This window comes from Typha angustifolia, chromosome 15 (genome assembly GCF_048772165.1).
Source record: "Typha angustifolia cultivar Huaian chromosome 15, ASM4877216v1, whole genome shotgun sequence".
Lineage (NCBI taxonomy): Eukaryota > Viridiplantae > Streptophyta > Magnoliopsida > Poales > Typhaceae > Typha > Typha angustifolia.
In genome coordinates, this window is record NC_133253.1 from 20,330,568 (window position 1) to 20,357,375 (window position 26,808).

The following is a 26,808-nucleotide window of genomic DNA, read 5'->3' on the forward strand; positions in this document are numbered from 1 at the left end:
TTTTTGAGTTTTACGGTGACATTCAGACCAACATTCGAAGTGTTTCTCAATAGACGGTCAAATAACTATTCGTTTCTTATTAAGTACGCAATAAGAGCTATAAACAACTTGTGGACATGAGTACACATCCCAGAGTTTCTACATCTTAATGAACATTTAGAATTCATAGAAGCTGTGCCTCTGAGGTATGATCTCATCAAATGGGACTCTTGTACCAATACTGGAATAGATACTGGAGTAGCCCTTTCTTCCTCTGCTCCCATTGCTCAGGTCAACCTGAATCATGAACACTGCACACACTGGTCTGTGATCCGAGAATCTCGACTCGCCTCTTATATACTGCAGCTGCTCTATGCCATTTCCATACCAAAGGATTCTGTCACACCTATTTTGACATGATAAAGTTTCATTAATGTAAATTATGATTCATTCCAATAAATATTGTGCTTAAAGCTAAATTGGTAAAAGGTAGTGGAAGCAAACCTAACACCCTCAAACTTTCTAATAGAAGAGTAATAGAAAACTATGATCAATTTAGGAAAAATTCAAATATAATGCTAATAGTAGAGAAATAGCAATCAAATATATTTAAATAAGTATTAGAACACCTATTGCAAGTAATCACAAAGTATAAAGAGAACAAAGAGAAAAAAAAACAAGATTGACGTGGTCCAACGATATGCTTACATTCAGGAGTAAAAGTAATTATTAATTTATTATAGAAATTTAAATATAAATAATTTTTTTAATTCTAATCTTTCTCAATATAATGTTGGCTAACCTTCTTGTGTTTTCTCTCTCATAACATTTTAACTCCGAAACCTAATATTTTTATTTATAAGACTAATTTATGTTTTAAAAACTTTACGAGGCGTTCGAATGCCCATAGAAAGCTATCCTAAACTGCAGAAGAGCTTTTGAATGCCTGTGAGACCATTCAAAAGCAAAGTCCCTCAGACTTTGGCATTTGAATGTCACATTAAACTTAAAACTCTTGGTACGAGCCAAACTTCGATAATAAAGCCTAAGTTAGTTTATGCTAATAACATACCATGCAGGTGTTCTACGCTTCTTCTTAGATTTTACGGTCTCTCCGGCATAAGCATCAGAGTTATGCGAGTATTTGTACGTGGGTGCGAAGTAGATCTTCCCTTCCTTCCACCCATTAAATACTCTTCCCGCATTTTTCTCTATCTTTAACTGTGTTTTAAGAAAAAAACTAAGTGTTAGCGTCCTAATATATATAAGGAACCAAAAGTTAAGTTAGATAAATTCACATACCTGATCCTTCTCTAGGAGTGCATCCCAATCATTATCTTCCAGTAGAGTTCGCGTCTCATTATAACTTAACGCAACTCGGTAGTTCAAATCACCTAGCCATATAACTCGACTGCAAATGAAACCAATGCAACTTCAGCTAAGAGATCGAACACTTTGGTCCCGAGTTTTGATATTAAATTTAACCCCCCCAAAAAAAAATTATGAATGGGTTCCTACTCATGATCAAGTATCTTTTCAGGAATCCGGTATCCTGGAATCTTGCAAACTCTCGGAAACTGCGTGTTCTTGAGTATCTCAGAGACGTCGGAGTTCCTCTTGAGCTCGTCGCCCTCCTTCTCGCCGGAAGCTAAGTGGCTGCAGACGAAGCAGAAGTTTGTCCTGTGCAATGACATGCTGATTGCTATACACCCCTACATTATAACTAGTATCATTAGGTACTAAAAAAGCTATAGCTTGCACTAGCTATGAAGCTGGAGTGAAGAATTATTGCTATTACCTTATTACCAAGGCAACCCATAATTCCTCTACCAACAGAAGCCACCCTCAAGTGTCCAATATGTTGCACTAGCTCACTTCTCACCCACACTGAAAGGAATAGTCCTACCATTTGCTTGCTTGATATCAAACAGTAGTTCATGTTATTTCTCAGATCCTGTCCTGTGAAATTCACTACCGAAGAATCTTCGTCGGTTGTAGACTCAACTCTGTACATGAATTCTCTCAGCTCTCTCGCCCTGCGGCGCACGCTTGATGACTCGGAGTTGCAGTTGCAGGTCTTAACTAGTTGATTATCGGCGCGGAAGTTCTTACTAAGGACTTTGAGAGATGGTTTCTGAAAGAATAGGCCGCTGCTTGCGGATTTGGAATCTTTGTTATTGTTTTTGGATCCGTTGTTTGATTCAGAGGAGTCGTCTTTCCATGATTGATCGCGAGGTTTGTTGAGGGATTGGTAGATGAGGGAAAGCCATTTCGCGGCTGGTTCATTGTCTTCAATGACCAGAACGTTTCCTGCATTTAGAGGAACTATTTCCTGAAACCTGAAGAAGATAAAAAAGAGAGGAAAGAACACTATGTTATGCTGCTCCATGGTGATAAGATCTGAATGCATGAGATAAATTAGATCAAAGCATTTTTCCTTCTATCTTATTTTATATGGAAATAAAATTGGATCAACAATGGAAACATCAACTATCCTTGTGTAGATAAATTAATCTTTTGAATTTAGACTTCCACAGACATAAGAAATCTCTCAAGATATTCCTCTATGCATAACAATTATCTACCAAAGGAAGACAAAATACAACTTTTGATTTAGTCAATTGGATTGCATAAGTATAAGATTACCCTAAGACATAGATATCAGAAGACCCTTCTACTTGCAGAAAGTCTTCTAAGTTGAGGCCATTGTTAGGAGGCTTTCCTCCAACATTCCATGTCCCCACAAATACCCTGAAACATGAAACATTTTATAACTAAACAAAGTTCTGACCATTTCAAAACCTTAGCTATAATTCAGCAACAAGAATCATATTGACTATGATGTTACCTATGCTGTTGTACTTCAACAACTTGTCGTCTGGGCCGATCAAAGGTGCAGAGATCTAGCCCTTCAATCCGAGACATACAATTCCTATCTGAACACGATTAAATAAAGAAATAATGTATACGTATATATATACATCATATTAGTAAATTTTCAAAGTATGAACACAAATTGCACCGCACGAAACAAGTGGTAAAATTGTTAATCCACCTGAAAAGCTTTTATGAATCACAGGAGATGCCTCCAAGAAGCTCCTTTTAGCGGCGTACCTCCTCTCTAGATTTATTTTTGTTTAAATTATCTACTCAAGGTGGAAAAGAAAAGGAGATGCATTGTTAAGGAATACCTAGCACAATATCACCCGAGAATAATTCGTCGTCGGAGCTCCTCCCATTCTTCCCCTTTTTACCGAAAATATTTGATAATATGGACTAAACACAACACAAGCAAATGCAAAATTTAAGGTTATCAAATATTAATCACGTCGTACACATAAAGACTAGAATTTGGATGCTAGACACCTTTTTCTTTTTGTCATTCTTGAAAGAATCGTCCGGACTGCTAGATTTCGTCATGTCCTGGGAGGAATGGTGACTTGACATCCAACCCAAAAGGCTAAATTGGTGGAGAATTCGGAGGAAATTTCGATAGGAATTGTCATGAGAGATGCGGCGAAGGAAGAGCGAATTGGGCGGTGAGGAGAGGAGGAGTTGGAGTTTGGGAATTAGGGAGCATATGGCTTGAAATGGAAGGGGACGAGGTGGCTGGTAGTTGTTCTCTGTTTGTTTTACCTCCCATTCCCATTGGTTGCTGGCGTTAGCTAATAACGATAACGAACTACTCTCCCGCCAAATTCTTTAGGGCCCAAACGATTGCGCCACCTCTAACGGGATGGGAGGGAGACTAAGTCTTTCTCTTCCTAGAGTTCATTGCATGACCGGAACTTCCGGATGAAGAAAAAAGAAAGAGAGATTGTAATTCACATGAAAACAGATAGTAATATATTAGAGGGGGGGGGGGGGGGGGGGGGGGGGTCAGGTCGTTCGGATTGATCCAGTCGCATTGACTGTATGCGCATTTGATGGTCAAAATCAACGTTGTTATAATCGACGTATCGCGACCGCTTATTATGAAATAGAGGTGGAGAATTATATCCCCAGTCAAGGATTTAACAAAAGGCCCTGATTACAGAGAGACGAAAGGAAAAGGACAGAGTGGCGGTTCTTTATTCTCCCGGGCATGATGGATGAGATGTGAGAGACTTTTGGCTAAACTAGTCAACCGATCTTATGTATACGACGTGTAAGATATATCACTCCATTCATCTATAGGAAAATGGTGCATCCTGTAAGCATTCCCACTACGGTTATCATATACAGTGCATGTCTCATTGTAAACCGTTAATTAGGACCACATCGTATCCTGCCATAGTTGGCATCACTATTACCGCAACGTCCAAAGAGAGAATACTCGTGTATCTCTTAATCGAAGCAGAAGAAGATATTGAAGCTTAATTACGAAGACAAGGAAATAACACCGTCAATGATCATATCAATCAAATTACAAGACTTCTGTTATTCATTCTGGATCTTGTAACGAGAACTCAGCGCCATACATCAAAATAGAATGTGTGAATCATACTATCAAGACTTATTATCATCCTGTATCTTGCTTAGACCTAAGAAATTCAGCAACACAACCACTTGTTCCTTTCATGGTTACATGGTGAGAAACTTACAAAACAAATTTAAAATAAATGTCAACATGCTGAGTCTAGGAGTGCTACCAATTCTGTGACGACCGCTTTCGCATTTATAGAACTACTTTCAGCAACTAAGACGTCGTAATGGTGCACTAAGACATCATAATAATAGTGCACCGTATATTTTGAGCCATTGCTAATAAATTAAACCTGCAAAACATAGGAGACATATACATGAGGAATCTTTGTAATTTTGGACTGTACACAGGCGAAATATAAGGCTAACAGGCTTACATATATCTAGTGAATCATCTCGTCTAGTTTCTGTCTGTAGAGAGCCAAACTCTGTATTCAAGAGTAAAAAATATATATATATTAGTCCAGATCCTCACAAATAAAAGGAAAAATAAGTATCAAGAGGCATTTGTTCTTACAGATGTTATAAAGGAAAATATGTAAATTTGTAATTTCAAGGTTCGAGCTTATCAATTGGTGCCAGTCATACTAAAAGATTAAGGAAATAATTGCAACAAGCTGATATAAACCCCTCTATTGAGGGGCAATATTAAAAGAAAGTAACAAAAATTTTGGTTTCATCCTCATTCTACCCCCATACAAATCTTCTGACAGATCAACATTTAACCTGCTTTCCTTTCTAATTGTATTTATTGATGATTTCTGCATCTGTTTTTCTTCTTCCTCGAAAAGAAAAAAGCTGCTTCCATTTGGCATCAGGAGAACAGACACTGCTTCTGTAGGAAAACAGTAGTAAATGCTATTTTATCAAGGTGGTTTCATTTCATTAAGCAGCTCTTTCAACCCATGGTATAGGATATTTTTCTAACTAGGGTATCTTACATCTCCGTTTTATAATTCAATGATTATAGAATTTTCTTTCCTCAATGTACTGTATACTCTTGAGAGGAAGAGCTTTTTCATTGTCCAATGACTCTAATCATCAATCCAGTCAGTATAGATAAGTTCGTGTAGAATTTATAGCAGTAGTATGTCAATCATAATAGTCTGGAAAGGGGAAATTGTTGATGGGTACCCTCGGAAGTAGTCCAGGGCAGTTGGAAAATATAGATTTAATCTATTTTATCTAGTTCCTCGTCGATTGAAGTTTCGGCTAATCCCGATTCGTATCGTCAAAACGAATCGGCCGATTTGGTCATTCTCCGATTTGAGTCGCCCACAACGGATGACCGATTTAGTTGATACAATCGATATGTATTATTTTTTCAAGTGGTCAATCTTAATCCCGAAACTGATATTTAGAACATGCCTTCCCCTCTTATATTTTATCCCTTATGTTAATATCATTCTAGATATGAGGCTTATTTAGAGGTGATCATTAGATCTGACAAGCCCAAGCCCAGTCCAAACCCACTTGATTTTAATTGGGCTAAGCCCGGTTTGTTTGAGAAAATCTTTTGCGCTTGAGATAGTAATGGGTGGTGTAGGCTTAAGCCTTTGCCTACCTGTAGCCCGGCCTATTATGCATATCTATTATTATTATTTTTTAATTACACATCGGATATTTAGTAAACTAGAGATAAATATATAAGCATATTCCTATAAAAGAAAACTAAAATATATTCATAGAGGTTGCCCGATAAGATATAATATTTTTTTTAATTTTGGCTTGTTATGTCCAGCTTAGGCCCAATATCTCATGGGCTAGTGGACAGTAATAAGCTATAATATTTTAGCCCAGTCCGAACCCGACTCGGCTCAAGTATTTGTGGGTCAAACCGTGAATTCCGCCCCAAGAGCCCGGTCTACCCGATGATCAAAGTAATATTGCAAATGCACATAATTCGTCACAAATATCACTTCTTTTTGGCAACTAGTGCAACTCCTATTATTTCTTTTCTTTAATCGTCATAGCTCCATATTTGACAATCTAGCCTTCCCTTATTCTGTAACATGTCTAAACAGCATCGCATGGTTAATGTGTTATATTTTACAGTCTTGACAAATAATTGCACAATTGTATTGAGGAGTCAAGTGGACACGATCTAATTACAACACAGTCTCTAAGGTCATTCCAAAGCTCCTAAACAGCTCCTATTGTTATATGGTGGCCCTTGTGATAAATAGCCATACAAAACCAAAAGAACTTACTTTTCAACCTATACAAACTACACCTGACAGGTTGGAAACTTCTATTCGTCTCCTCTAAAATCAACTTAAAGAAAAATAAATTTGCCGGCTAAGTAAGGGAGATGTGTAGGGTGCTAGATGGCACCCCTCCTCTCACCTCGCAGCAATGATATATTGCTGCAAAATGGCTTTTATTGATAAGTAGTGGCGGCAAACTACCAGAGGAGCTGTTTCTAGCTGGCGGAGGTAGTGGAGATGGGATGTTAATGAGGGTAAAGGGAATGGATGTGTAGTAATTGCGATGACGGGATGATAAGCAAGATGAGGAAGACATCCACTCAAGCTGGTTATCTCTTATGTTAGATCCACTTTGTAGGATCCTATTACACTCACAATCCGCTTTATTCCCATAAGGAAAGAACGGTTAGGGCAGCGGTGACGATGAGGAGATAGCTAGGAGTGATGGGGAGAGCTCATTGAATGAGGCTCAGTGGCATTGGCCAGTGGTGGAGCCTACGTGTCATGTTAAGTTCTTCATCTCTCTCTCATGTTCGTGCCTATCTCTCATGCTCACACTATAAATCTTTCTCTTCCTTTGTTCTTGTGGCATACCCAACATGTGCTGTGACAGGCAATGATTGGAACGGACCATGCCATAAGAACGGCAATCCTTACAACTAAGTATCATTCTTTCATAAAGTTGTTCACAAGATCTTTGTCTCACGACATTACTTCAACATCTAACCCAGTTAACTAGCCTATATCAAAAAACACACACATTTACCTCATTTAAAAGCTTGCACTACGTATTCTCAAATTGAGAGAAAATCAAACCTAATCTCTAGTTATGATGATGATCATTCCATTCTTCTCTTTTCTTGAATCATGAATTGAACAAAAGGTTCTAACACCAGAGTTCAAATATGAAAAGATTCCATTCTTTTCTTTCTTAAAATGCTACAATTTTTTTTTTAAAGCTCATGAATGGAACACAAGGTTCGTATACCAGAGGTTGATAATATGATCTTTTCAAAAATGAATTGCCCATTATGGTGGGATTGCTTTCCCTTGGATCACAGTTGTGCATCTATATCTTTAAAAGATTCCTTTTCTATTTTTTGTTGTGGTGTGAGTAAATTTGTCTGAGAATGATACAATATCAAAAAATAAGAAACAGATGCATTTCATGATGGCTCATGATTCATGAAGTGTATCTAAGAGCAACACTGCAACAGTTAGTAGGTTCTAATTTGTTTGAATTCATTGCATCTGAATTGGTAAGTTCTAGCAGACGTTCTCATTTTGTTTGAATCCGTTGCATTTGAGGCATCATTATTAACTTGTAACAGAAATTAATCCATTAGCTTCAAGAAATGTACTAATCTGTTGATATATGCTTGTTTTTCCCCAGAAACAGAATATGCTCAGATATTACATGTTGAAGGCAAGAATCTGAGTTATTGCTTTCATATTAAGTGGCAAATTCATAACAGGAACAGATAACATGAATAGTAAATGGAAATATAGAAGAAAAGAATGCAATGTGGAGATCATTTGCATACCCTGGTATAGGCATATACACCAGCCTCAGAAGGTGCAACTGGGCTGCCTCGTCTAATGAACTTTCCTTCTTTGAATATATAAAGCATTGGAATGCCAGTTGAAAGCTCAAGGCTGATTACCTGCAAAAAGAACAGCTTTACTTTCCAGCTTGGAACACATAAGCATAAAAAGAACATAAACTTTCTAGGACTTCAAATTATAAACCAAGGGTACTAATATCACCTCTTGAGAAGTCAACTTGTCAAGATACATAATGATAGACCTTAGTGAATTTCCATGAGCAGCAATCATCACATTTTTCCCGCTCAAAAGTTGAGGTTCAATCTATTAATCAAAAAACAGCTTTAAGTAAAATAAAACTTAAATAACCATATTAAGTATCTAAAATCTCTGAAAGATCTAAGGAACCAACTGTGGTGGAGCATTGGAGAATCAGAAAACATTCAAAAATGGGGAAAAAAAACACCAACTCAAGAGGTCTACTAAATTATGTGAAAATTTTCCTTACTTGTTCTTTGAAATAAGCAACAGCTCTTTCTGCGCACATCTCCAAACTCTCACCGTTTGGGGGAGGTATATCATAACTACGGCGCCATTCGTGTACTTTCTCTTTCCCAAAACGATCAGCAGTTTCTTGCTTGTTCAGACCTTGTAATTCACCATACCTAGAAGATGACACAGTCAACAAGGTAAAGATGTAATCTTCAAAATTCAAATGCTGCTATAAGTCAAGCAGGTGATGATCATGTTGAAACATTATACAATAAAGAACTCCTCACATTCTTTCATTCAATTGCCATGCTGTTATCACTGGAATGGATTGTTTCTTTGTTTCTTCACTGAAAATTTGACTCCATTTGTGGGCCTTTTCACTCTCATTGTGCAAGACAATAGGAACCTGAAAAATAACATCATGAAAGGGAGGGGAATAAGTTGCATAGTTAGAACAACACAAGAAGTTCCTGCATAGTATTTAAGAATAAGGTATCAGTGACAGAAACCTTCTTGCGACGATGCTGTGTCATGGCAAGCATTGCAGTCATTTGAGCACGAATCAGAACTGAAGTATAGATCATGTCAATAGGAATATTGCTTATTCTTTTACCCGCTTCAATGGCTTCCTCCACACCCTTTTGGGTCAAAGGTACATCAACACATCCTGTGAATAGATTTTTCTCATTCCAAAGAGACTCACCATGACGTACCAGTATAAGTGCAGTTTCATCTGCAAAACAGGTGAAAATGGCAATATTAAGTTTCCAGAAAGGACCAAATTTGATATTAATGAGGAACCAACATGCAAAATATGTCCAAGATGTCTGGCTGCAGCTGTCCTAATGTGGTTTAACAATTAATTAGAAGCAAAGAAGCTTGAGTTTTTCTCTTCACAAGGTGTGGTTGTTCTTCCTTGTTATAGACAACTCAAATATCGTATGCAAAGTCATGGAAACTAAAAAAACCAATCTGCATAAATCCATGGTCCCATGATTCAACAAGAACTGCATACCGAAAGCAAAGAACAAGACTTACTTGATTTCTTCCGAGAATCACTAGAGTTTCCATTTGATGGTAATTGAACTGGATCCGCAACTGAAGAATGCGAACTTGATGCACGAATTGCACCTAATTTCCAGCTGCCAGAGCAGCGACTTCCTCTTGTAATGAGCCGCATGTCAACTCCAACACCGGTAGAGATCATTTTGACTGACAATATTCCTCTTCCACTTTGGAACTCAGAATTACTGTAGCATACGTGGCTTTGGATAGACCCGAGGGCATGATGGAAGGTGGTTGCCGCCATTCTAATCCAATATAAACTGAAAGAAGACAGAAAAGTTAGTTACCTGATTCATTATTTCAGCAGAAAAAGAAATAAAATGATTCCATTGACGTTTGGATTAGGACGTAGAGGCATATCATCAGCCAGTTCTCTATATCTCTAGTTGATGGGTTCCATTGCACACAAATTGGATTATCTTGAGGCACATTTAGTTAAGTTGTCGGCCAAAAACTAATAACAGACAGATCAATTTTTACAGGCAATACGCCATATCCCAAAACTAAATTAGTTTCTAATACAGATAAAGCTGATTGAACATTTGATTATTTCAATAAATGTCCACTTGACGATAAAATATAAATAGCTAAAAGAACAAAATAGAAAGGCAACAATAATGCATGCCAACAGTATTAAGAGAAAAGGCACCAAAATCGGATCATTTCTAATGATTTAATGCTAAATCATAAACCCTTGTCAGATCGATCCACCTCAGAAAAATTCGCGATCAGAACCAAATCGAGAATGAGTTAATACGCCAACTCGATCCAAGGGCTCACATTCACAAAGAAAGCAGAATATTTCACGAATCAGATACCCGAACTCGTACGAGAGTTTAAGCGATCAAAATAGGGCTCACCTCTTTATAGGGTTTTTTCCTGGGGAGTCTTGTAAACACCAGATGGATGGTCTCCGATGAAACCGAGGTGAAGAAGATGAAGTAGGCGTTTGATTTCGTTTTCGGGAGAAGTATTTGAAAAGTAATTAGAGGAGATCGCCAAATAAATGACGACGAGGAGGAGAGGGAGGTGAGAACGAGAGGGTTTGGGTAGTTGGCAACAACCCCTGGGGGGGGAGTCGTTGGTTTTTTATAAACACGAGCGGCGTCGCCAAACTTGGCGGAGGTCGAGGTGGTGGGTTGGTGACAAGAACAAGTAATTAGTATGCAAGGTGTGACCAACATGGCAACATAACATAACGATGGGGGCTTTTATGCAAATATCAATTCTACGTGGACCTTTTTGTAAAATTGCTGGCTTTAGTTTTATATTAGAAAAGAAAACACCCTATATTTCGCCTTTATTATTTTTCACTGCCCAACATATTATCGACAGATTTGCACGTTAGAAATGCTCATAAAATGAAGAGTTATGAATTGGAGACTCTAATTTGATAGACTAAAAGATTGTGAGTCAAAGTCAATTTTAAGCGACTCTTAGGCTCAGATGCATGATCAATTACGTCAAACTAGTTCTTTGGTAGGTAACGAGGAAGGAAGTCGATGGAACTTGGAAAGTCTACTTCCCTTTCGTAATCAAACTGCTTGCATTAAGATCGGATATTCGGATCAAGAAGAGCGCCACCACCAACTCATTTTGACTACAATTTGGCCACTATTAGAGTATTTAGGTATTAAAACAGCTCTTCGAGTTCCCAAATTCCAGTGTCCTATGTGGTATCTCAAGGCCAACTATCTCAGTTCTTTAGTTAAAATGAAAGTGCTTGTAATATGAAACTAAAACTGATGAAAAGGACTCGTCGTTATATTTTGCCAATGAAATCATAATCATGGAAGGCATTTTATTAACGTATTCATATGTTCCAGAATTTTAATGCTAAGGAAGGAATATAAGATAAATAAATAATTTTTATTATAACTTTTAAATTATTTGGTAATGTATTATAATTGCAGCCATGTAAATGCCACATTAGCCCATGATAGTCTTAAGTAAATTGTTGTCCTAAAAAGAGTTTAATAGGTCGCTTTGCAGAACAGCCATTTATATAGGAATATAACTTGGTAAAAAAAGAAAATTGTGAAGGTGTTTTATTTGTTTCAGATTATGTAGATTCCATCCTGTTGGCATCGTCCAGCTCTACAAAAGGTTTGACTGCCACGTGTCAAGGGGGAGAATATTCTACGGAGATATTCTTGCAGCGTGGAATCTAAGTATGGTAAGACCGAATTGGTGCTTATAAATTTACGGAAGTAAACTATTAACTCGGAGCCTAAATTTCCTATGCAGCGAATCGAGTCCGATTTTGCCAATAAGAATATAGGAAAGAGTCGAAACTCGTGGCTACCTACACTCGCACGTTTGCAATAACGATCTAATTTTTTAAATCACGTTTTAAGTTGCCTTGTCAAACTTGAAACCTTCAAAGTCCAAAAGCCCACAAGTTCTCAGCTTCAACGGTCATGCTTGCACTCCACCTAATCCCTTTTAAATCTTGGGATTAACCCTAGATTAGTGTTGACGTTGTTATTGGGCCAACCAACCTAATAATTAAGCACTTTATCCAATAACAATATGGGCTTATTCCATACTATTTGGCAGCAGTGTGCCTTAACATATTGGGCCTAAACCCTTCATAGGCCCACCAATCCATTGAGCTCAATGCCCGAAAGGCCTTCCTATCTTTCTATTTACTATTTTTAAAAAATATATATTTTTTTTTTTCTTCTTCTTATTGGGCTGTACTCCTATTTTATAAATAGGTATAAAAAATTAAGAGGGAACAAGCAACCGACATTGCTGAGTAAGCATGGATCCCACCAAGTAACCGCACCATACTGAGTAGATGTTTGCCTTCCAATATTTTATGTAATAGATCATGTGCCTATAGATAAAATAAATAACTGCATATAGCACTCCTCTTTTAAGTCTTAACTATCTTTTTTATATACAGATAGAGTAAAATAGTATTAATTTTGAAATAAAATCGGTGTTATTCTTTAAGTTTGAATTAATCCTCAGACATTAAGGAAGATTTATGAGGCACAAACAATACGAGAGACCTACAAAAAATTATTTCATATTTGAAATTAGTTCTTCCTCCTGGCTGTCGACCAATTATTGTGGGCCAGCTTCTGCATAATTGATTCCAGCGATATCCACCATGCTCTCCTGTATCCGGTCGTGTAGTAGTTCTATCTCACCTTCTCGACTAGTAAGATAGTAACTGGGCTTTTATTCATTTGTAGCACTGCGTATATTAGTGTAAGAAGAGATTAAGATAAAGTTTTAGACACATAATTTGGTCTGATACAAGTAAGCATGTATGGATTCAAGAAGCAACCCTAGTAGGCTACTAGAATGGAACAAACCATAGCTCTCAATGAATAAAACCAAAGACAAGCTCTTATTCATCTAGAATGGTGGTAGATTTAATTCCTAGTCTATTATTTTATGGGTGTTGGAAGTGACAATAACATATTTGACATGAAAGTCAATATATATATATATATATATACTGCTAACTCACGGATCCCAACCTGTTATAGCATCATTTGTTCGCTACTTCTGGAATAAATCCAGTTAACGTGTGCCCACTTGCTTCTGTGTGAGACTTGTCCCCTTCCCAGTGAGCTCACAGTCGGTAAGTCGATTTGTATTATTAATTTCACCATGTGTCTAGGGATGCAAGAGAGCATAGCTTGAGTGAGCCCAACTCTGGCTTGAGAGCTGATTTTTTTTTAGCTCGAGCTAAAAAAAACTTAATTCAGTTCAGCTAGATAGCTCGATGGCTTTACTATATTTATTGGGCTGAGTTTGATATAACAAAATAAATTTTGAAAGCTAAATAAAAAATATAAACCTTAAAAGATAAAATTAGCATATAAAGTTATACATAAATAATATAAAATTCTTAATTATTCTTGTGAATATAGAGTTTTATATATATATATATAGTATTGAGCTGAGCTCAAGTGAGCTAATGCGGCTCGACTTGATTATATTTTTGAGCCTAAAAAGATCAGCCCACTTAGAGTTCGAGTTGAGCCCATAAATTATTTCAGCAATCTTATTTGTACTGACCCAACTCTACTAAGATTTAGAGTAGGTATTTTTTATCTAGAGATTTTTTTCTCTGTCGACAAGCTTTCTCCTTCTCCTCTTGTCTTATCTCAAGTGGCTACAAAAAGAGAGATGCTTTTTATCTCTCTCTCATTACATTTTCTCTTTATTTGTTAGCGTCTCTCACCTCAACTGTTGCTACTCTCTCTTTAATTGTAGTCTTCTCCTTCTCGCCGCCTATCACTGTCTCCTCTTTCTTAATATGTGTCATTTTATAGCTACTGTTATAGCTATAAGGTTTAGAAGGTGATTGTCTAATATCTTAAGCTCGATGTCCACCGGCTTAAATATAATTGGTCATAATTTATAGGTACTACCATTTGAATAATATGAAAATCTAGAAACAAGAAGTGTTTTGAAAACCTAAAGAGGCCTGTTTGTTGGCCAGGCCTTACTGCGAAAGGATGTAATCAAAGCCAATTTTAATGGTTCCTTTAACCCCGCTGATGGGTCAGCTAGTCTCAGAGCCATTGGCATGACTATCGATGGCAAGTCGCTCTTCATCAATGCCAGAGTCATTCATTCCTCCTCATTAAGACTGGAGCACTAATTCTCAAGCTCAATCCCTCTCTTGGTCGCCTCTCATCACTTCGAGGAGGATTATTATTCAAGGGGGTCTCACTAATGGAGCAGACGACAGCCCACTTAGTATTCGTAGCATCATTTTTAAATATTATCAGGTGTTATCAATCCCTTACTTTTATTACTTTTGTCCATACCGTCACAATCTATATATATATATACTGGCAGTGTCCTTTTTCCACGTCATCACCGTGATGGGCCCACTACAGCTCTTTCATAACTTTCGTCTCGTAGAGCGGGGCCCAGTATACTAACTTTGATGTGGACAGTGGCCCTACACTACGCCCTCGGTTAGTCGGGTGTGCTCATCCCAGTCAGCGTGGACCCCACCTCCATAATTCATGGTTGGCCTCATGTAGCAAGCACCAATCGTTCCGGCCCAGCGATTCTGAGCCTTCCGATCAAGATCGGGCGGATGACGCACTCGACAACCACCCTCTTCTGGCCACTGGGTAATAGGCTAATAGCCGGTGAGACCGCTTCTCAAACTGCCCAAGGAGCTGGGAGAGAGAATGTTGGGGTTCTAATATGAAGAGGAGATGAACTGATGAAAATAAATGAAATTAAGCCCAGTGAACTATTAAGGACAAAATAATAAAAAAATATAATCAAGTCATTTGTCACACCTGTGAGTGCAAGCGACCTCTCACCTAATCTTTAATGCAAAATTACTACTAAAATGGGCTTTTGGATGTTGATTCTATTAGCTTTGTTTTGTTGTAGAATATTGTCCTTCACAAGCTATCTCCAGGTTGACAAATGATTGGGCTCAAGATTGTAAGGGTTGAGTATTAATATTTGCATCGAATTAGAGCCATAGTGTAAAAAGAAGTTGCAAACTTGTTGTCATATCTATTTGACACTTTCGCTTCAATGAGGCAAAATTTGACGTGAAGAGCTCTAATTTTGTTGGACTCCAGAACGAGTCTATTTTGGGACCACAAGTCAGTAGCTTTTACACAAATTTTGACTGCGCATCTAGTTATTATTATTATTATTATTATTTTCCATTTTAAAAACATAGAGTAACGATTTGGTGTACTTTAAAAAAATTAAAATTTTTTTTGCTATGAGTATGATTAATTTTTTTTTTTTGATAAATAAGTTGGGCTAATACGTTATTTCTCTAAATATAAAATAGGATCTAAGTCAGTAAAATCATTGTGCTAATAATTGTGTGTATACTTTTCCAAAGAATATATCAAAAGTAATAGAATAGCAATTAAATTGTCAAAAGGAACAGTATAGAAAAGAACAAAAGTGGCACTGACGTGGATGTCGTGGATACAGAGATTCCAATGAACGGCTTAGATTCTTCTCCTCCCTTCTTTTATTTCCCCTTCCTTTTCGAAGCCCCCTCTCTCCTCAACTCCTCTCTCTGAGCTCTAGCTTTGATTTTCTCTCTCTACAAAGCTCCTTCTCTTCATATACTAGCAAGAGGAGGAGGAGGGGAAGAGCGATGTTGTTGGGTAAGAGGCCGAGGCCACCGATGAAGCGAACTACGAGCATGACGGAGTTCTCGACCGATGTGCTCACTTTCGTGGAGGCGTCGCAGCCGTCCGATCAGGTGTCGGCGCCCCTGCCCCACCGCCAGATCCACTCGGGGAACGTGCAGCTGCACGAGGCCCAGCTCGTGGCGACTGGCGTCGGGATCCCGTCGCCGCGGAGCACCGGAAGACACCGTAGGAACTCGGAGGACTCCACCGTGGTCGAGATGGCTCCCTTCTTGAAGGCTTGCGGCCTTTGCAAGCGCCGCCTCGGCCCTGGCCGCGATACCTTCATGTATAGGTACTAATCACGCCTCAAAGTTCCATTTTGTTTTCTTCTTCTTCTTCTTCTTCTTCTTTAGTCTATTAGTGACCTTGGCGAACGAGGTTTTGTAGATACCCAAGTGGGTATGCTTCGATTTGTCGAAAGACGAACAAAAAGTTCGATTTTTTCCCACTCTCTCTCAAATCTCATCTTCTTTTATGCAATCTTTACATGCATATATGACCAATAATTGATCGCCATAATTCGTAGCTCTAATTCTAAGTATGTCAATGGACAGGGGTGACATTGCCTTCTGCAGCCTCGAGTGCCGGCAGCAGCAGATCTCCATAGACGAACGCAAAGAGAAATGTTCTCTAAATCCCATGAAGGATAACCCACCTGCAATTAGTACTTCAGATCAACCAAGCAATGGCGAAACAGTAGCGGCAGCTTAGTCCTGAGTCTTAACCCCCATATGTTTCCCTATAGATTTCCGTAGGCTCCCACAATTAAATTATATGGTGCGCATCTACCATATGATCAAAGTAATTGGATGCTGTTGGGATGTATCGTCTTAAATTAATTTCCAGCATCAGATGTCCTCTCTTTTGCTATCAATTATTTGAAGGAATGGGAGAACCTACACTTCTTTATGGACTCTCTCTCTCTCCTCTTCTCTTCTCTTCTCTTCTCTTCTCTTCTCTTCTCTTCTCTTCTTCCTAATATAAAATAATTGGAAGACTAATTAATTTAACGTATTAGGGCGTTGATCTTGAGCTGTCCCTTCTAGTGATGAGGAATAGGGTGTCATCTTGCATGAGGTGGGTCCTCTTGATGAGCAAGGCCATGGAGGCCACTCTTCTTCAAGTTATTGACACCTTTGGCCTCACACGGAGTCATGAGCTTCCACTTGGGAAGATGCATCACCAACCCAACCACAACCTTGCCTTTTATCACCGTCCATTAATCTCTCCACCAATAGAGAATCTTTTGCCATTTTGACATCGACCGCAAGAGAAAGAGAAGGCAAAAGAAAGAAAAAAAGAAAAGAAAAAAAATTGACGTATATGCATAGTGGTGCCCAAAAACGAATAGCTTCCTCCTCCATTTGGCCTCAACTTTTACCAACGGATCACCACAAAAGATCTTTCAACGAGTGTGGATATCATTAGAAGCAAATAAATTCTAGATTAAGTGGGTTAATATATTCAGAGTGTGATAGGCGTTGCAATTATGGGGGGCTTTTAAGAAATTATAGGGTTTGGCATCCAATAGCTTTCGTGGCATGGCACAGTTGGATGTGTCTCCCTCGGCACATCACATCTTGCCGTGGCTGGAGAAGCCATGCCATTATTTAAGACCCTAATCGTCATAATAATAGTGACCAACATGTGCCTAAATTAATCTAGCCTGGGATCTGAGGTACTAAGTCTAACATTATTTTTTTTCCCCAACCCTATACTTTTGCTGTTGCTTTCCACTAATCCAACATAAAATGTTACTCTCACGACCCTCACACCCAAAGTTACCTCTGCAAGTGCCTCTATTCTATTAGACAATTTCTTCAAAAAGTCCATATAATATTCATCATGCTAAGAAGAAAAAAAAAATGAACTCTGAAGTTGATAAATGCACTCCATGATCCAATGAGCAATTAGCAAAAGGCACACACTTCAAACTAGGAATGATTTCAACCATCTCAAAGATCTAATTGGAGAATGCTCCAAAGTTATTGTGGGGCTAATTAGTTCTACGGCCAGTAACTTAATTGTACTACGAGACATAAGTTAATTTATTTTGTGGGCCATTATCTACCCAGACATAGTCATGCAAGGATTGTAACATCATGTCTCATATGACATCTTATGTTGGGTCCTGTTTAAAAAAGATGGCAAGTTGGAGCAGGTAGCCGACTATTAATTACCTCTCGTTGCTGTAGAGTTTGATTCATACCCAAATAAGCCAACATAAATGCAAAAAAAAGTTAACCTATAAAACCCAAAGGCACTAGGCTTCGATATCCAAGAAATGTTTCAGATGATTTAATTAGCAGCCAACCACAGGCTGTCAATTAGAATCTCACCCTTAGAACATTAATTCTCCTAATTAGAGGGAAGCAAAGAGTACAATCTTCTGACAAGGAGAGTCGTTAGGGAAGAGGTAGTAGGATGTGTAAAGTGGTGAATGTTGCAAGCCACCTTGACGTTTCTCTGAGGCGAAGAGGCAATGAGTCACTCGAGGACAATTATTGTTGAGCTTCCTTAGTCTCCTTCAGGACAAGGCCCCCATAAAGGCCTAGCTAATTTGTAAGTTTGAAGTAATTAATCATATGTATTATCATTAAACTCAAAGCTTTTGATGTCTATTCTTAGACGAGAAATTAGGTTAATTGAGTCTATCACAAGAAGCCATGCCTGAGCTGTCCAATGCTAAGTTCTCCACATTAAGCTACCAAAAAAAAAGGCATATATCCATCCATCTCTTAGTGCAACTTGTCTATTATGTAGTGATTAAGGCAGTTGGATTTAGATGTTAACCAACAATTTGCACATGCTTGGTCGAATTAAGATATATAGTTGCCTCTGGATGGAGTATTAAATTCATATTAGTGGTGTCTAATTAAGGGGCTCCTAGTTTATCAGTGTTAAAAGTTGGCTCGAAATTAAGAAAACAGTTTGAATGACAATTATTGTAGTTTGTTTGTCGCTCCAATGTTGCGTGTCGGTATTCGAACAACATCCATCAGTTCGAACGAGATGGAGGCGTTGAAACAATGTTTGAACGTTCGAATAATCGAGAGATTGGAAGGCCATAGTGTTTGAAAGGTGTTCGAACGACATCGCTCGTTCGAATAGTTTGGTGGAATATGTTTACAACAATGCACAGATTGAACATCGTCCACCCGTTCAAATGACTTGTCTAACGTGTTATCAGCAGTGCATGGGTGTTCAAACGTCATCTATCTATTTGAACAGTCTGCGGATTTTTTTTTCCTCAACCCTCAAGTCAGTCTCAAGTTGGGTTTTATATTGAGGCAAATTGTAAAAGAAAAAATGTGAGAAGCTTTTACATGAGGAAAGAACTCTATGAGAGAACACTCCTCTATTATATACGAGAGATTAGAGAGGGAACACCCTTTTATATTTGCATTGGATTAGTGGATTGAAATTTTGTATCGTCCGTGGATGTGATACATTACCGAATCATATAAATCTCGTATCTTGTTATCTCTTTTTTATAATTTGCATTTATTTTAGAGTCTATATTTATAATTTGATTAAGTATTAAAAGATTTCTATATTTAGCATCTTGATTGTAAATTTTTTTTTAGTATTGATATTAGTTTTACTTAATACTTTATTTATTCTAATATTTTGTTATTCTATTGGATTTGTTTATGGGTGTCTGAGAATCCCCTCTGCTGCTCCCTACCTTTTTGGATTTTCAGTGTGGAGGGAAAAACGCTCACAGTTTATATTTTCTTTCTAAATCGTATATATCCAAATTCTCCAAATATTATTGGTTTCGAATAAATAACTCCATGTTCTAATATGATAGGTGATAGGCTTCAGAAACCTCATACAGTGGTTTAAACGTTATGATAATATTGAAGTTTTTAAAGAACAAATTGCTCGTCAACGGGCTTAGACGAAATAGTGCATGGGAGATCCACATGTATTTGATACTAACTTATCTTAATTAACGTTAATATAGTTCAATAATAGCAACCCTGAAGTGGATTCGAAGGAGCTCTGACTGAGAGTTGCTTCATTATGGAAAGAGAGCACAACGGCCAGCTCGATACTACCTTCTCGATCTAAGCGCAAGTGGCAATGTAATTAATGGAGATTAACACATGGTGATCAGCGTAAGCTCTCTCTCTCTCTCTCTCTCTCTCTCTCTCAAGCCAAATATTCCATAAATATAGCACTATTTTAATGCTAGAACAAATGAACGCCAAGCCCAAACCCAAGTTTATTACTTTGTATCTTGAGTTAATTATCGAAAAAAAATATCTAATATAATGTTGCATAAAATTGAGCAGGAGATCCCAATTAATGAAGTCTTACCAATCTACATATATTACATTGTACAGAAGCCTTCCCCCAATACCCACGTAGAGTACAAGCAACCATTAACACGCACATTACGTTACAGTAAAAAGTTCACAGAAATTAAACCAAATGTTTCGTCTCCATATGATCCTCCAACGTTAAGAAACAAAACCCAAATCAAACGCCACATTAACCCTCATCTTAAAGTCCAAGTGCACCCAGAGGCGTCTTCCCCTGCCCAGCCTCGAAGTAGAAAATTAGCATGGCCAACATCGCGATTCGTGCGTGCTTGATCTCGGCAAGCTTCAGCCTCTCGAGCTTCTCCACGTCAGGGACGTAGACCCCATTCTCGAGGGTCCCAGCAAGGGAAAGGGGGTCAAAGAATTTGCCACCTGGATATCCCTGGTCCCCCGTGGCATTGGCGAAGTTCTCCGCTGTGCGAGACCATGGGGTCGCCCATTCCACGGATTGGGACTCCGGGTTGAAGAAGTCCACCCAACGCTTCGACTCGACCCAACCCATGAGGATGAGTTGGGTGCCCAAGAGGGAGCCGAAGGAGAAGGGCGCGATGGCGCCGGGGTCAGCGCCGGCCTCGAACCACGGGATGCCGCTCCACGCCTGCCCCACGAAGATTCCGAGGACGGCGGCCATCGCCCACCGCCCGTGGATCAGCTCCGCTTCCCGGTACCACTTCAAGAAGGCCGGGTCCTTGCCCAGGCCCAGCGGGTCAAATCCGAAGTCGCCCGGGAGCCTGAATATATATATATATATATATGAATAGTGTTCAAAAGATATGATATATGCATATATTATCAACTAATTTTCTAATGGGTTTTAAAATTTTATATATAATATACTTTTGCAAGATTATTTTTTTCTTTTAAGTTATAAAAATTCATCTCTAATTTCTCTATTAGCAAAGAAAGAAAAGATCCTTAAAAAGGTTTAGTTGCTTACGAGCCATCGAGCCACTCAGGGTTGATGAAGCTGCTGTCGCTCTTAACTGCAGGGATCCACGACTTCTTCGGCGCGGCAGCCGCGACGACGAGCAGCCTCCGCGAAGCACCGGCTGCGGTGGTCTTGCCGACGATGGCGGCATTGAGAAGAGTCCGCCTGGAGCCGGAGAGGAACGGGCTGGATAGGCCTTGGAGGACAGCAGCGGATGTGGAAGCCACGGCCATTTGCTCCTCTACTAGAATTAGAGCAAGAGAACAACTTGGCTTTGCTTGCTTGATGAGAAGAGGGGAGGAGGTTGTTCTGTGAGCTAATGGAGTGGTATAGTTGTTATATCGTTGGGGGGAGCCACTAAATCTTGGGGAAATCTGGAACGCCATGGAGGATAGATTGCTGGCCAATGAGGAGGAGCTATCCATCCACTTCTGATGCTATCTGATCACACGTGGACGAGGTCTTGGCCTCTAACTTCTCATTTAAAGATTTGTTGGTGGTTACAATCTGGGATCACATTCTATGCCCTCATGGGCTGGTCAGTTCATGGGCTAAGACTAGTAAACAGCCCTATTATACTTCGAGTACTCATGTTAGGTTATATTACTTATTAGTAGTCCATTAATTTTCATTTCTTATTTATTAGGAAGTTTATCAAAACCATTTTATGTGTTGCTTCTATTTCGCACCTTCGAGTTAGCTTTTTTCACCTAATAACAACTGACGAAATATCAAATATTTTATAACTTTTTAAAATATCTCTTATTTGACTCGAAGAGTATTAAGATATGAATGCCGATGTTTCTGATGCACTGAAAGTAAAATATACGATCGTAGTCGCCGTCCTCGCTCCAAGAAAATCCACATTAACGGTCAAGTAAATGAAGTGCGGATCTACGCGTAAACGACCCAAATCTAAATTAAATCTCCGGTCTCCTCGATCCACCTCGATTTTTCCCCAACAAGAACCGCGTTAAACATCTTAATACAAGCATATAAGCAACCGTCGTATCTTCCATTACTAACTCTTAATCCAACTATGTCTACCCTTAACTCGATCAGCACAAACTATTACCGACTCAAAACCATCTCTTGTAGCTCTGGAGCCACAAAGTTGGCTACTGGAGCCAAGAATAACTACTACAAGGTTCTCTCCCTTGAGTCTGAGAGAGTTGGGTTTGATGAGATAAAGAAGGCTTATAGAAGCCTGGCTCTGAGGCACCACCCTGATGCATGTCCTGCTTCAAGAAAGGAGGTATCCACTAAGATGTTCCTCGAGCTGCATCGAGCTTATGAGACCCTCTCAGACCCAGTTCTGAGAAGGAGGTATGACAATGAGATGATGAGAATGGATGGCATTGGGAGAGTAGCGGTCAGGTCGGACTTCTCAAGGGACGTATGGGAGGAACAACTCAGTGAGTTGAGGAGAAGATCGGATCAACGAGACAGAGAGCAAAGAAAGAGATTCAGATCACAAAATAGATAAGCTAAGAAAACCTTAGCATATTAATTCTTTGTTATGGCCATTGTTTTGATGATAGATTCATATAGTTTTTTCACACTGGATACTTGTCCAATGTACAACTTCTAATTAATTTGTCGCTTAGAGCTTATTTTCGTACTCTACTTTTGATCTTTCAGACAACAAACTTTCTCTCATCAAAATAATGGCAATATGGAATATCATACTATGAAGATAACTCTCTGGAATTAAGATGTTGAACGTGAAGCTAATGTTGCACAAGCCCGAAGCAAACCCACAACAAGAAACCAAATTGAATAGAAGCAGATGAACTACTAATCACTAAAAGCAATCACAAACAGCTTTTCAAACTAAAGTGAGTGGGAGATGAGACTTAGTTTGACGATGTGCTTACATATATGAGCATTACAAAAGTTTCAATTCACTACCCGGAAATACTTATACAAGCTTTCTGAACTCCAATCTCTTTCTAATATAATAAAGGGGCTCTCTGTAAAAATTAAAATTAAAATTAAAAACCCCCTCTTGATTGATAAGCTAAAATCAGACATATATAGAATTATTTATATGTGTGACTTGAAACTGGAAGAAATTCACTGTGCATTCGAATGCACTTAGAATGTTAACATCTTTTCAAAGGGGCTGGAAACAATGGAAAGGCATTGAATTTATCACTATCCCTTCAAACAACTTTAAACATATTGTTAAAGAACCAGAACCCAAATGATAGTTAATTTTAAACACAATACGGGAAGCATTAAACCTAATTGTTTCCCCCAAAATTGACTCCTCACCTGCCAGACTTGCCCAAAAGCTGCAAGTGGTTGCCCACTCGATCACTCCAAGCCAAAAATTAGAATAAACTGGCCAAAGAAAAGATGCAAAAGAGGAAGCCCTCTCGATTCCTGACTCTAAAATAATCTCAGAGGAAAAAAATAAAATAGGCAACGAAAACGATAAAATGGGGTGGAAAAAGTTATGATCCCGTGAGGAATAAACTTTGCAAATAAAGGAAGCCTTATATTTAATTATATTCCTTTGGGGGCCAATGGCCCATGGGTTTCTGGCCCCGAACTTGGAGTGGTTTAGTGAGGGAATCCAAAATTTTGACCAAAACCAATTTCAATTATAAAATACGACGTCTTAAGTCTTAATTAAACTATAAAAGATAACGTCTAGAAATGTGTGATTGTATTTTATTGTATCGCATAGAGGATACATTGTGGTGGTGCTCCATGGGCATTGATACTTTGCACAGATAGCTTATATATATATATATATATAATACGGCATCACTTTCTTAAGTAGGTGTGCTCATTGTTAATGTTTCAAAACACTGAACATAGTATGATTGATCCCCATCAAAGAACAATAATGATCAACATGAGATTTACTATCTGCTTGGGGTTTTAAAGGTGAAAAGCGATACATGATGGACTAAGGGACCCATCAATCTATAAGTTGATATGGTAAGTGGTAACCTCGCAGGATCATTTGTCAGGCTTCATCAGTACATCCAACAAGCATCTCAGGGCCACTGAGGGTAAAGTGCTACTGCCATATTAGATCAACTTGTACTGCTTAGGTGACCAAAGGCTGTTAATACCCATGGAAAATCATATACTACCCACCAAATTCTAACCCACACCATGTTGAGTATAGGAGAAGACCTTCCAAACTATATACATATATACATATATGCATATATATATATATATATATATATATATATATATATATATACACACACACAACTATGAATATACTAACTACTATGCTTGTTCATCATCGTTCATCTACTCTGGTAGTAGATTGCCATATTGTATAGCCTCTTGACTTGCATCTCCAAAGTATGAGTTAATCAGTTGCAACTGGAAATTGTGGTCAATGGAGGAACACAATCTAAATATTTGATAATAGGAATCTAGCTAATGTAAAATAGGTAGTTTTTGTGTTTTTCTGTCAGATGGTTGTTTACTTAACATATTATAAAATGTTCATGGGCATCTAATCTATTATAAGGACAATCGTTACCAAGCCAAGTGGATCCTTTAATGTATTTTGCAATGAGCTGTTAAATTAATAACACTACAAGATTGATCAGGTGCTCAGTCACCTAATGAAGCTAGTCGCAAGTAATAAATAAATGGCTACAACTTGATCAATGGAATGACGAAATAAGTAACATGAATATGAGTCGAAAAGGGCTAGAGTTTTTTTGTCAGACATAGAACACATGATATATAAATATACATTATGAATCTGGAACAGCGACAGACAGACAAGCAAAGCTCTCCATAATCAAATCAACATCCACATCATCCCCAAGCAAAAAAACTCAAAAGGATTAATATTCCTATGACCACATCCAAGTAAACAAAATAAAAATAATAATTATAATAATAGTAATAATAACTTGTTCGAAATCAACAAGGCCAGAACTCTGCCTTCTTCACCTTTGAGATGCTCTCCAGAACTCCCACTGGTGACACATGACCCATCACAGTCACCCTCTTGGACTCCAGATCTATGCTAAAGGATGTCACCCCTGACAGTTTGAACCATAATGAAATTAGTAATATAACTACAAATACTATCTAGCTAGTAAATTAATTAGGTGTAACATTATATATATACCTTCCATCTTTTTGATGTGCTTCCTTACTTTTCCTGCACAACCTTGGCAATGCAGTGAGACCCTCATGACCACCACCTATCAAACAACAAACGAAGGGGGTTAATTAAAGGATAAGTTATAAGTATGAATAAGTTAAAACTTAATATCGAGTAGTAAAAATTAATGGCTAATATAAATTACTTGGAAGAGTTGGTCATCGGTGGATGGAGGCAACGAGGGTACGTTGGTTGGCTTCGGCTTCGGCTTCGGCTTCGTTGGAGTTTTGCTCTCCTTCTTCGTCACCATTGGAAGCGTCACCGACCGACCGCGCCCCGTGGAGCCGAACCGTCTGGATTCCGCCAGCCGCGAGTACTTCAAGTGGTCGATGAGCTTCGAGTTCTCGACAAGCGTACGGTCGGATCTTGACCTCGCCATGATCATGGATCTCGCGTCCCCCGGTATGCATACCGCGGTCGCCGCCTGCGAGCGGCACATCATGCCGGCGGACTTCATGGGCTTCTCTGAGAGAGAGAGAGAGAGAGAGAGAGAGACAAGTTTGAAAGGGAAGGGGAAGGGGTTAGGGAGGTATAGAAGCGAAGAGGAGGGAAAGAGAGGGTTTCTTAAAAGGAAATCCGATAAGATGCTCTTGCTGAACTTTGTCTACTGAGGTGATTTTATATACGGGGTAAAGGCTATGGATAATAAAAAGAGAAGGAATTAAAAGTTATTATAGGTTAGGTTGGTTCTTAAAGGTCCCATTTGGTTGCGTGATAAATAAACTAAATGTCAGTAGTGGATAAGGTACCTTAATAGTTACCTTAGATAAAGCTTAGACATTAAACATTTCCTTGATATCTAAAAATATGCTTACAAAGGAAGGAAGGAAGGAAGGAAGGAAGGAAGGGGAAAAAAAAAACAAAAAGAATCGTTCAAATTTAAGAGTTCTGCAGGGGCAGTGGAATAGCGACATGCTTTCTTTATGGCTGAGCTAACACAGCGGTGCAGCGCTGTCGCATTACATTAATCCGGCTACGAGCCGTGGCTCAAAGCCACGGCTCGGCCCGGTAGGGGCACGTGACGGCACCAAGCTACAATGACCAAACTACCCTTATCATTTTATATATATTTTTCTTGGAAAGAACTGCAGCAGGGTAGAAAACAAACAAACATATGAGCATGTCAATGGTCACGTGACGGGTAAGTAATATAGTTCAAATTTCTTTTCCACCCATGAAAGGAGTTGTGCCCTTAAAGCAAGCAAAGGATCACAAATCACAAGAAGGCGAAGAGTATTTATTGTATGAGAAGAGAAGAGAAGAGAAGAGAAGAGAAGAGAAGAGAAGAATGGTGGTCAAAAAAGAATAGGGAGATAAAGAGGGAGGGAGTAATGTTCAGTTAAAAGTTCAGTGCAATAACTGCAGTAAACAGTGGGAAAGATTCGGTAACCGCAGACTGGAGCAGCTCTGACGGCTTACTGTACCTTTACTCTTGTTCCGGGTTATTTTCGTCATATCCCCCATTTTTTCTAACATTTTCTTT

At 38.7% G+C, this 26,808-nt stretch overlaps 6 protein-coding genes across 7 annotated transcripts; 2 read left to right on the forward strand and 4 right to left on the reverse strand.

The window, feature by feature from the left end:
* Positions 1 to 74: 74 nt before the first annotated feature.
* LOC140779055 (type I inositol polyphosphate 5-phosphatase 5) lies at positions 75 to 3,628 on the reverse strand. Of its 2 annotated transcripts, XM_073124006.1 has the most exons (10): positions 3,346 to 3,628; positions 3,171 to 3,255; positions 3,035 to 3,100; positions 2,828 to 2,915; positions 2,626 to 2,730; positions 1,778 to 2,318; positions 1,498 to 1,691; positions 1,282 to 1,390; positions 1,052 to 1,200; positions 75 to 385 (listed from the first exon to the last, which is right to left on the reverse strand). In XM_073124006.1, the coding sequence occupies exons 1-10, from the start codon at positions 3,424 to 3,426 to the stop codon at positions 157 to 159; spliced, it is 1,647 nt and encodes a 548-aa protein (XP_072980107.1). In that variant the 5' UTR covers positions 3,427 to 3,628; the 3' UTR covers positions 75 to 156. The 2 variants fall into 2 exon arrangements, with proteins under 2 accessions (XP_072980107.1, XP_072980108.1); XM_073124007.1 differs by lacking the exon at positions 3,035 to 3,100.
* A 706-nt stretch (positions 3,629 to 4,334) lies between these two features.
* LOC140779654 (2,3-bisphosphoglycerate-dependent phosphoglycerate mutase 1-like) lies at positions 4,335 to 10,901 on the reverse strand. Its single transcript, XM_073124842.1, has 9 exons — positions 10,613 to 10,901; positions 9,726 to 10,012; positions 9,197 to 9,420; positions 8,975 to 9,093; positions 8,704 to 8,860; positions 8,418 to 8,519; positions 8,195 to 8,314; positions 4,821 to 4,871; positions 4,335 to 4,736 (listed from the first exon to the last, which is right to left on the reverse strand). The coding sequence occupies exons 2-8, from the start codon at positions 9,994 to 9,996 to the stop codon at positions 4,827 to 4,829; spliced, it is 1,038 nt and encodes a 345-aa protein (XP_072980943.1). The 5' UTR covers positions 9,997 to 10,012; positions 10,613 to 10,901; the 3' UTR covers positions 4,335 to 4,736; positions 4,821 to 4,826.
* A 4,865-nt stretch (positions 10,902 to 15,766) lies between these two features.
* On the forward strand, positions 15,767 to 16,819 carry LOC140778170 (FCS-Like Zinc finger 5-like). Its single transcript, XM_073122754.1, has 2 exons — positions 15,767 to 16,202; positions 16,465 to 16,819. Exons 1-2 carry the CDS (start codon positions 15,874 to 15,876, stop codon positions 16,619 to 16,621), a joined length of 486 nt encoding a protein of 161 aa, XP_072978855.1. The 5' UTR covers positions 15,767 to 15,873; the 3' UTR covers positions 16,622 to 16,819.
* Positions 16,820 to 20,193: 3,374 nt separating this feature from the next.
* Positions 20,194 to 21,490, reverse strand: LOC140779495 (chlorophyll a-b binding protein CP24, chloroplastic). The gene is made up of 2 exons (XM_073124574.1): positions 21,179 to 21,490; positions 20,194 to 20,972 (listed from the first exon to the last, which is right to left on the reverse strand). The coding sequence occupies exons 1-2, from the start codon at positions 21,400 to 21,402 to the stop codon at positions 20,423 to 20,425; spliced, it is 774 nt and encodes a 257-aa protein (XP_072980675.1). The 5' UTR covers positions 21,403 to 21,490; the 3' UTR covers positions 20,194 to 20,422.
* Positions 21,491 to 22,208: 718 nt separating this feature from the next.
* On the forward strand, positions 22,209 to 24,193 carry LOC140777051 (uncharacterized). The gene is made up of 2 exons (XM_073120951.1): positions 22,209 to 22,584; positions 24,141 to 24,193. Exons 1-2 carry the CDS (start codon positions 22,209 to 22,211, stop codon positions 24,191 to 24,193), a joined length of 429 nt encoding a protein of 142 aa, XP_072977052.1.
* Positions 24,194 to 24,847: 654 nt separating this feature from the next.
* On the reverse strand, positions 24,848 to 25,918 carry LOC140779049 (uncharacterized). The gene is made up of 3 exons (XM_073123996.1): positions 25,471 to 25,918; positions 25,290 to 25,365; positions 24,848 to 25,200 (listed from the first exon to the last, which is right to left on the reverse strand). Exons 1-3 carry the CDS (start codon positions 25,780 to 25,782, stop codon positions 25,079 to 25,081), a joined length of 510 nt encoding a protein of 169 aa, XP_072980097.1. The 5' UTR covers positions 25,783 to 25,918; the 3' UTR covers positions 24,848 to 25,078.
* Positions 25,919 to 26,808: the final 890 nt, after the last annotated feature.

Coding starts and splice junctions, on each gene's coding strand:
- LOC140779654 (XM_073124842.1), bottom strand. CDS start 9,996: ATGGCGGCAACCACCTTCCATCATGCCCTCGGGTCTATCCAAAGCCAC. Junction 9,094..9,196: donor CACAGCATCGTCGCAAGAAG/GTTTCTGTCACT, acceptor GTTATTTTTCAG/GTTCCTATTGTCTTGCACAA. Junction 4,872..8,194: donor GTGTATATGCCTATACCAGG/GTATGCAAATGA, acceptor TCTTGAATACAG/AGTTTGGCTCTCTACAGACA.
- LOC140779049 (XM_073123996.1), bottom strand. CDS start 25,782: ATGAAGTCCGCCGGCATGATGTGCCGCTCGCAGGCGGCGACCGCGGTA. Junction 25,366..25,470: donor CCGATGACCAACTCTTCCAA/GTAATTTATATT, acceptor GTTGTTTGATAG/GTGGTGGTCATGAGGGTCTC. Junction 25,201..25,289: donor GCACATCAAAAAGATGGAAG/GTATATATATAA, acceptor TCAAACTGTCAG/GGGTGACATCCTTTAGCATA.
- LOC140779495 (XM_073124574.1), bottom strand. CDS start 21,402: ATGGCCGTGGCTTCCACATCCGCTGCTGTCCTCCAAGGCCTATCCAGC. Junction 20,973..21,178: donor CCTGAGTGGCTCGATGGCTC/GTAAGCAACTAA, acceptor ATATATATTCAG/GCTCCCGGGCGACTTCGGAT.
- LOC140778170 (XM_073122754.1), top strand. CDS start 15,874: ATGTTGTTGGGTAAGAGGCCGAGGCCACCGATGAAGCGAACTACGAGC. Junction 16,203..16,464: donor CGCGATACCTTCATGTATAG/GTACTAATCACG, acceptor GTCAATGGACAG/GGGTGACATTGCCTTCTGCA.
- LOC140777051 (XM_073120951.1), top strand. CDS start 22,209: ATGTCTACCCTTAACTCGATCAGCACAAACTATTACCGACTCAAAACC. Junction 22,585..24,140: donor CGTATGGGAGGAACAACTCA/GTGAGTTGAGGA, acceptor GTAACCTCGCAG/GATCATTTGTCAGGCTTCAT.
- LOC140779055 (XM_073124006.1), bottom strand. CDS start 3,426: ATGTCAAGTCACCATTCCTCCCAGGACATGACGAAATCTAGCAGTCCG. Junction 3,256..3,345: donor AGAATGACAAAAAGAAAAAG/GTGTCTAGCATC, acceptor TGTTGTGTTTAG/TCCATATTATCAAATATTTT. Junction 2,916..3,034: donor GATTCATAAAAGCTTTTCAG/GTGGATTAACAA, acceptor AATCGTGTTCAG/ATAGGAATTGTATGTCTCGG.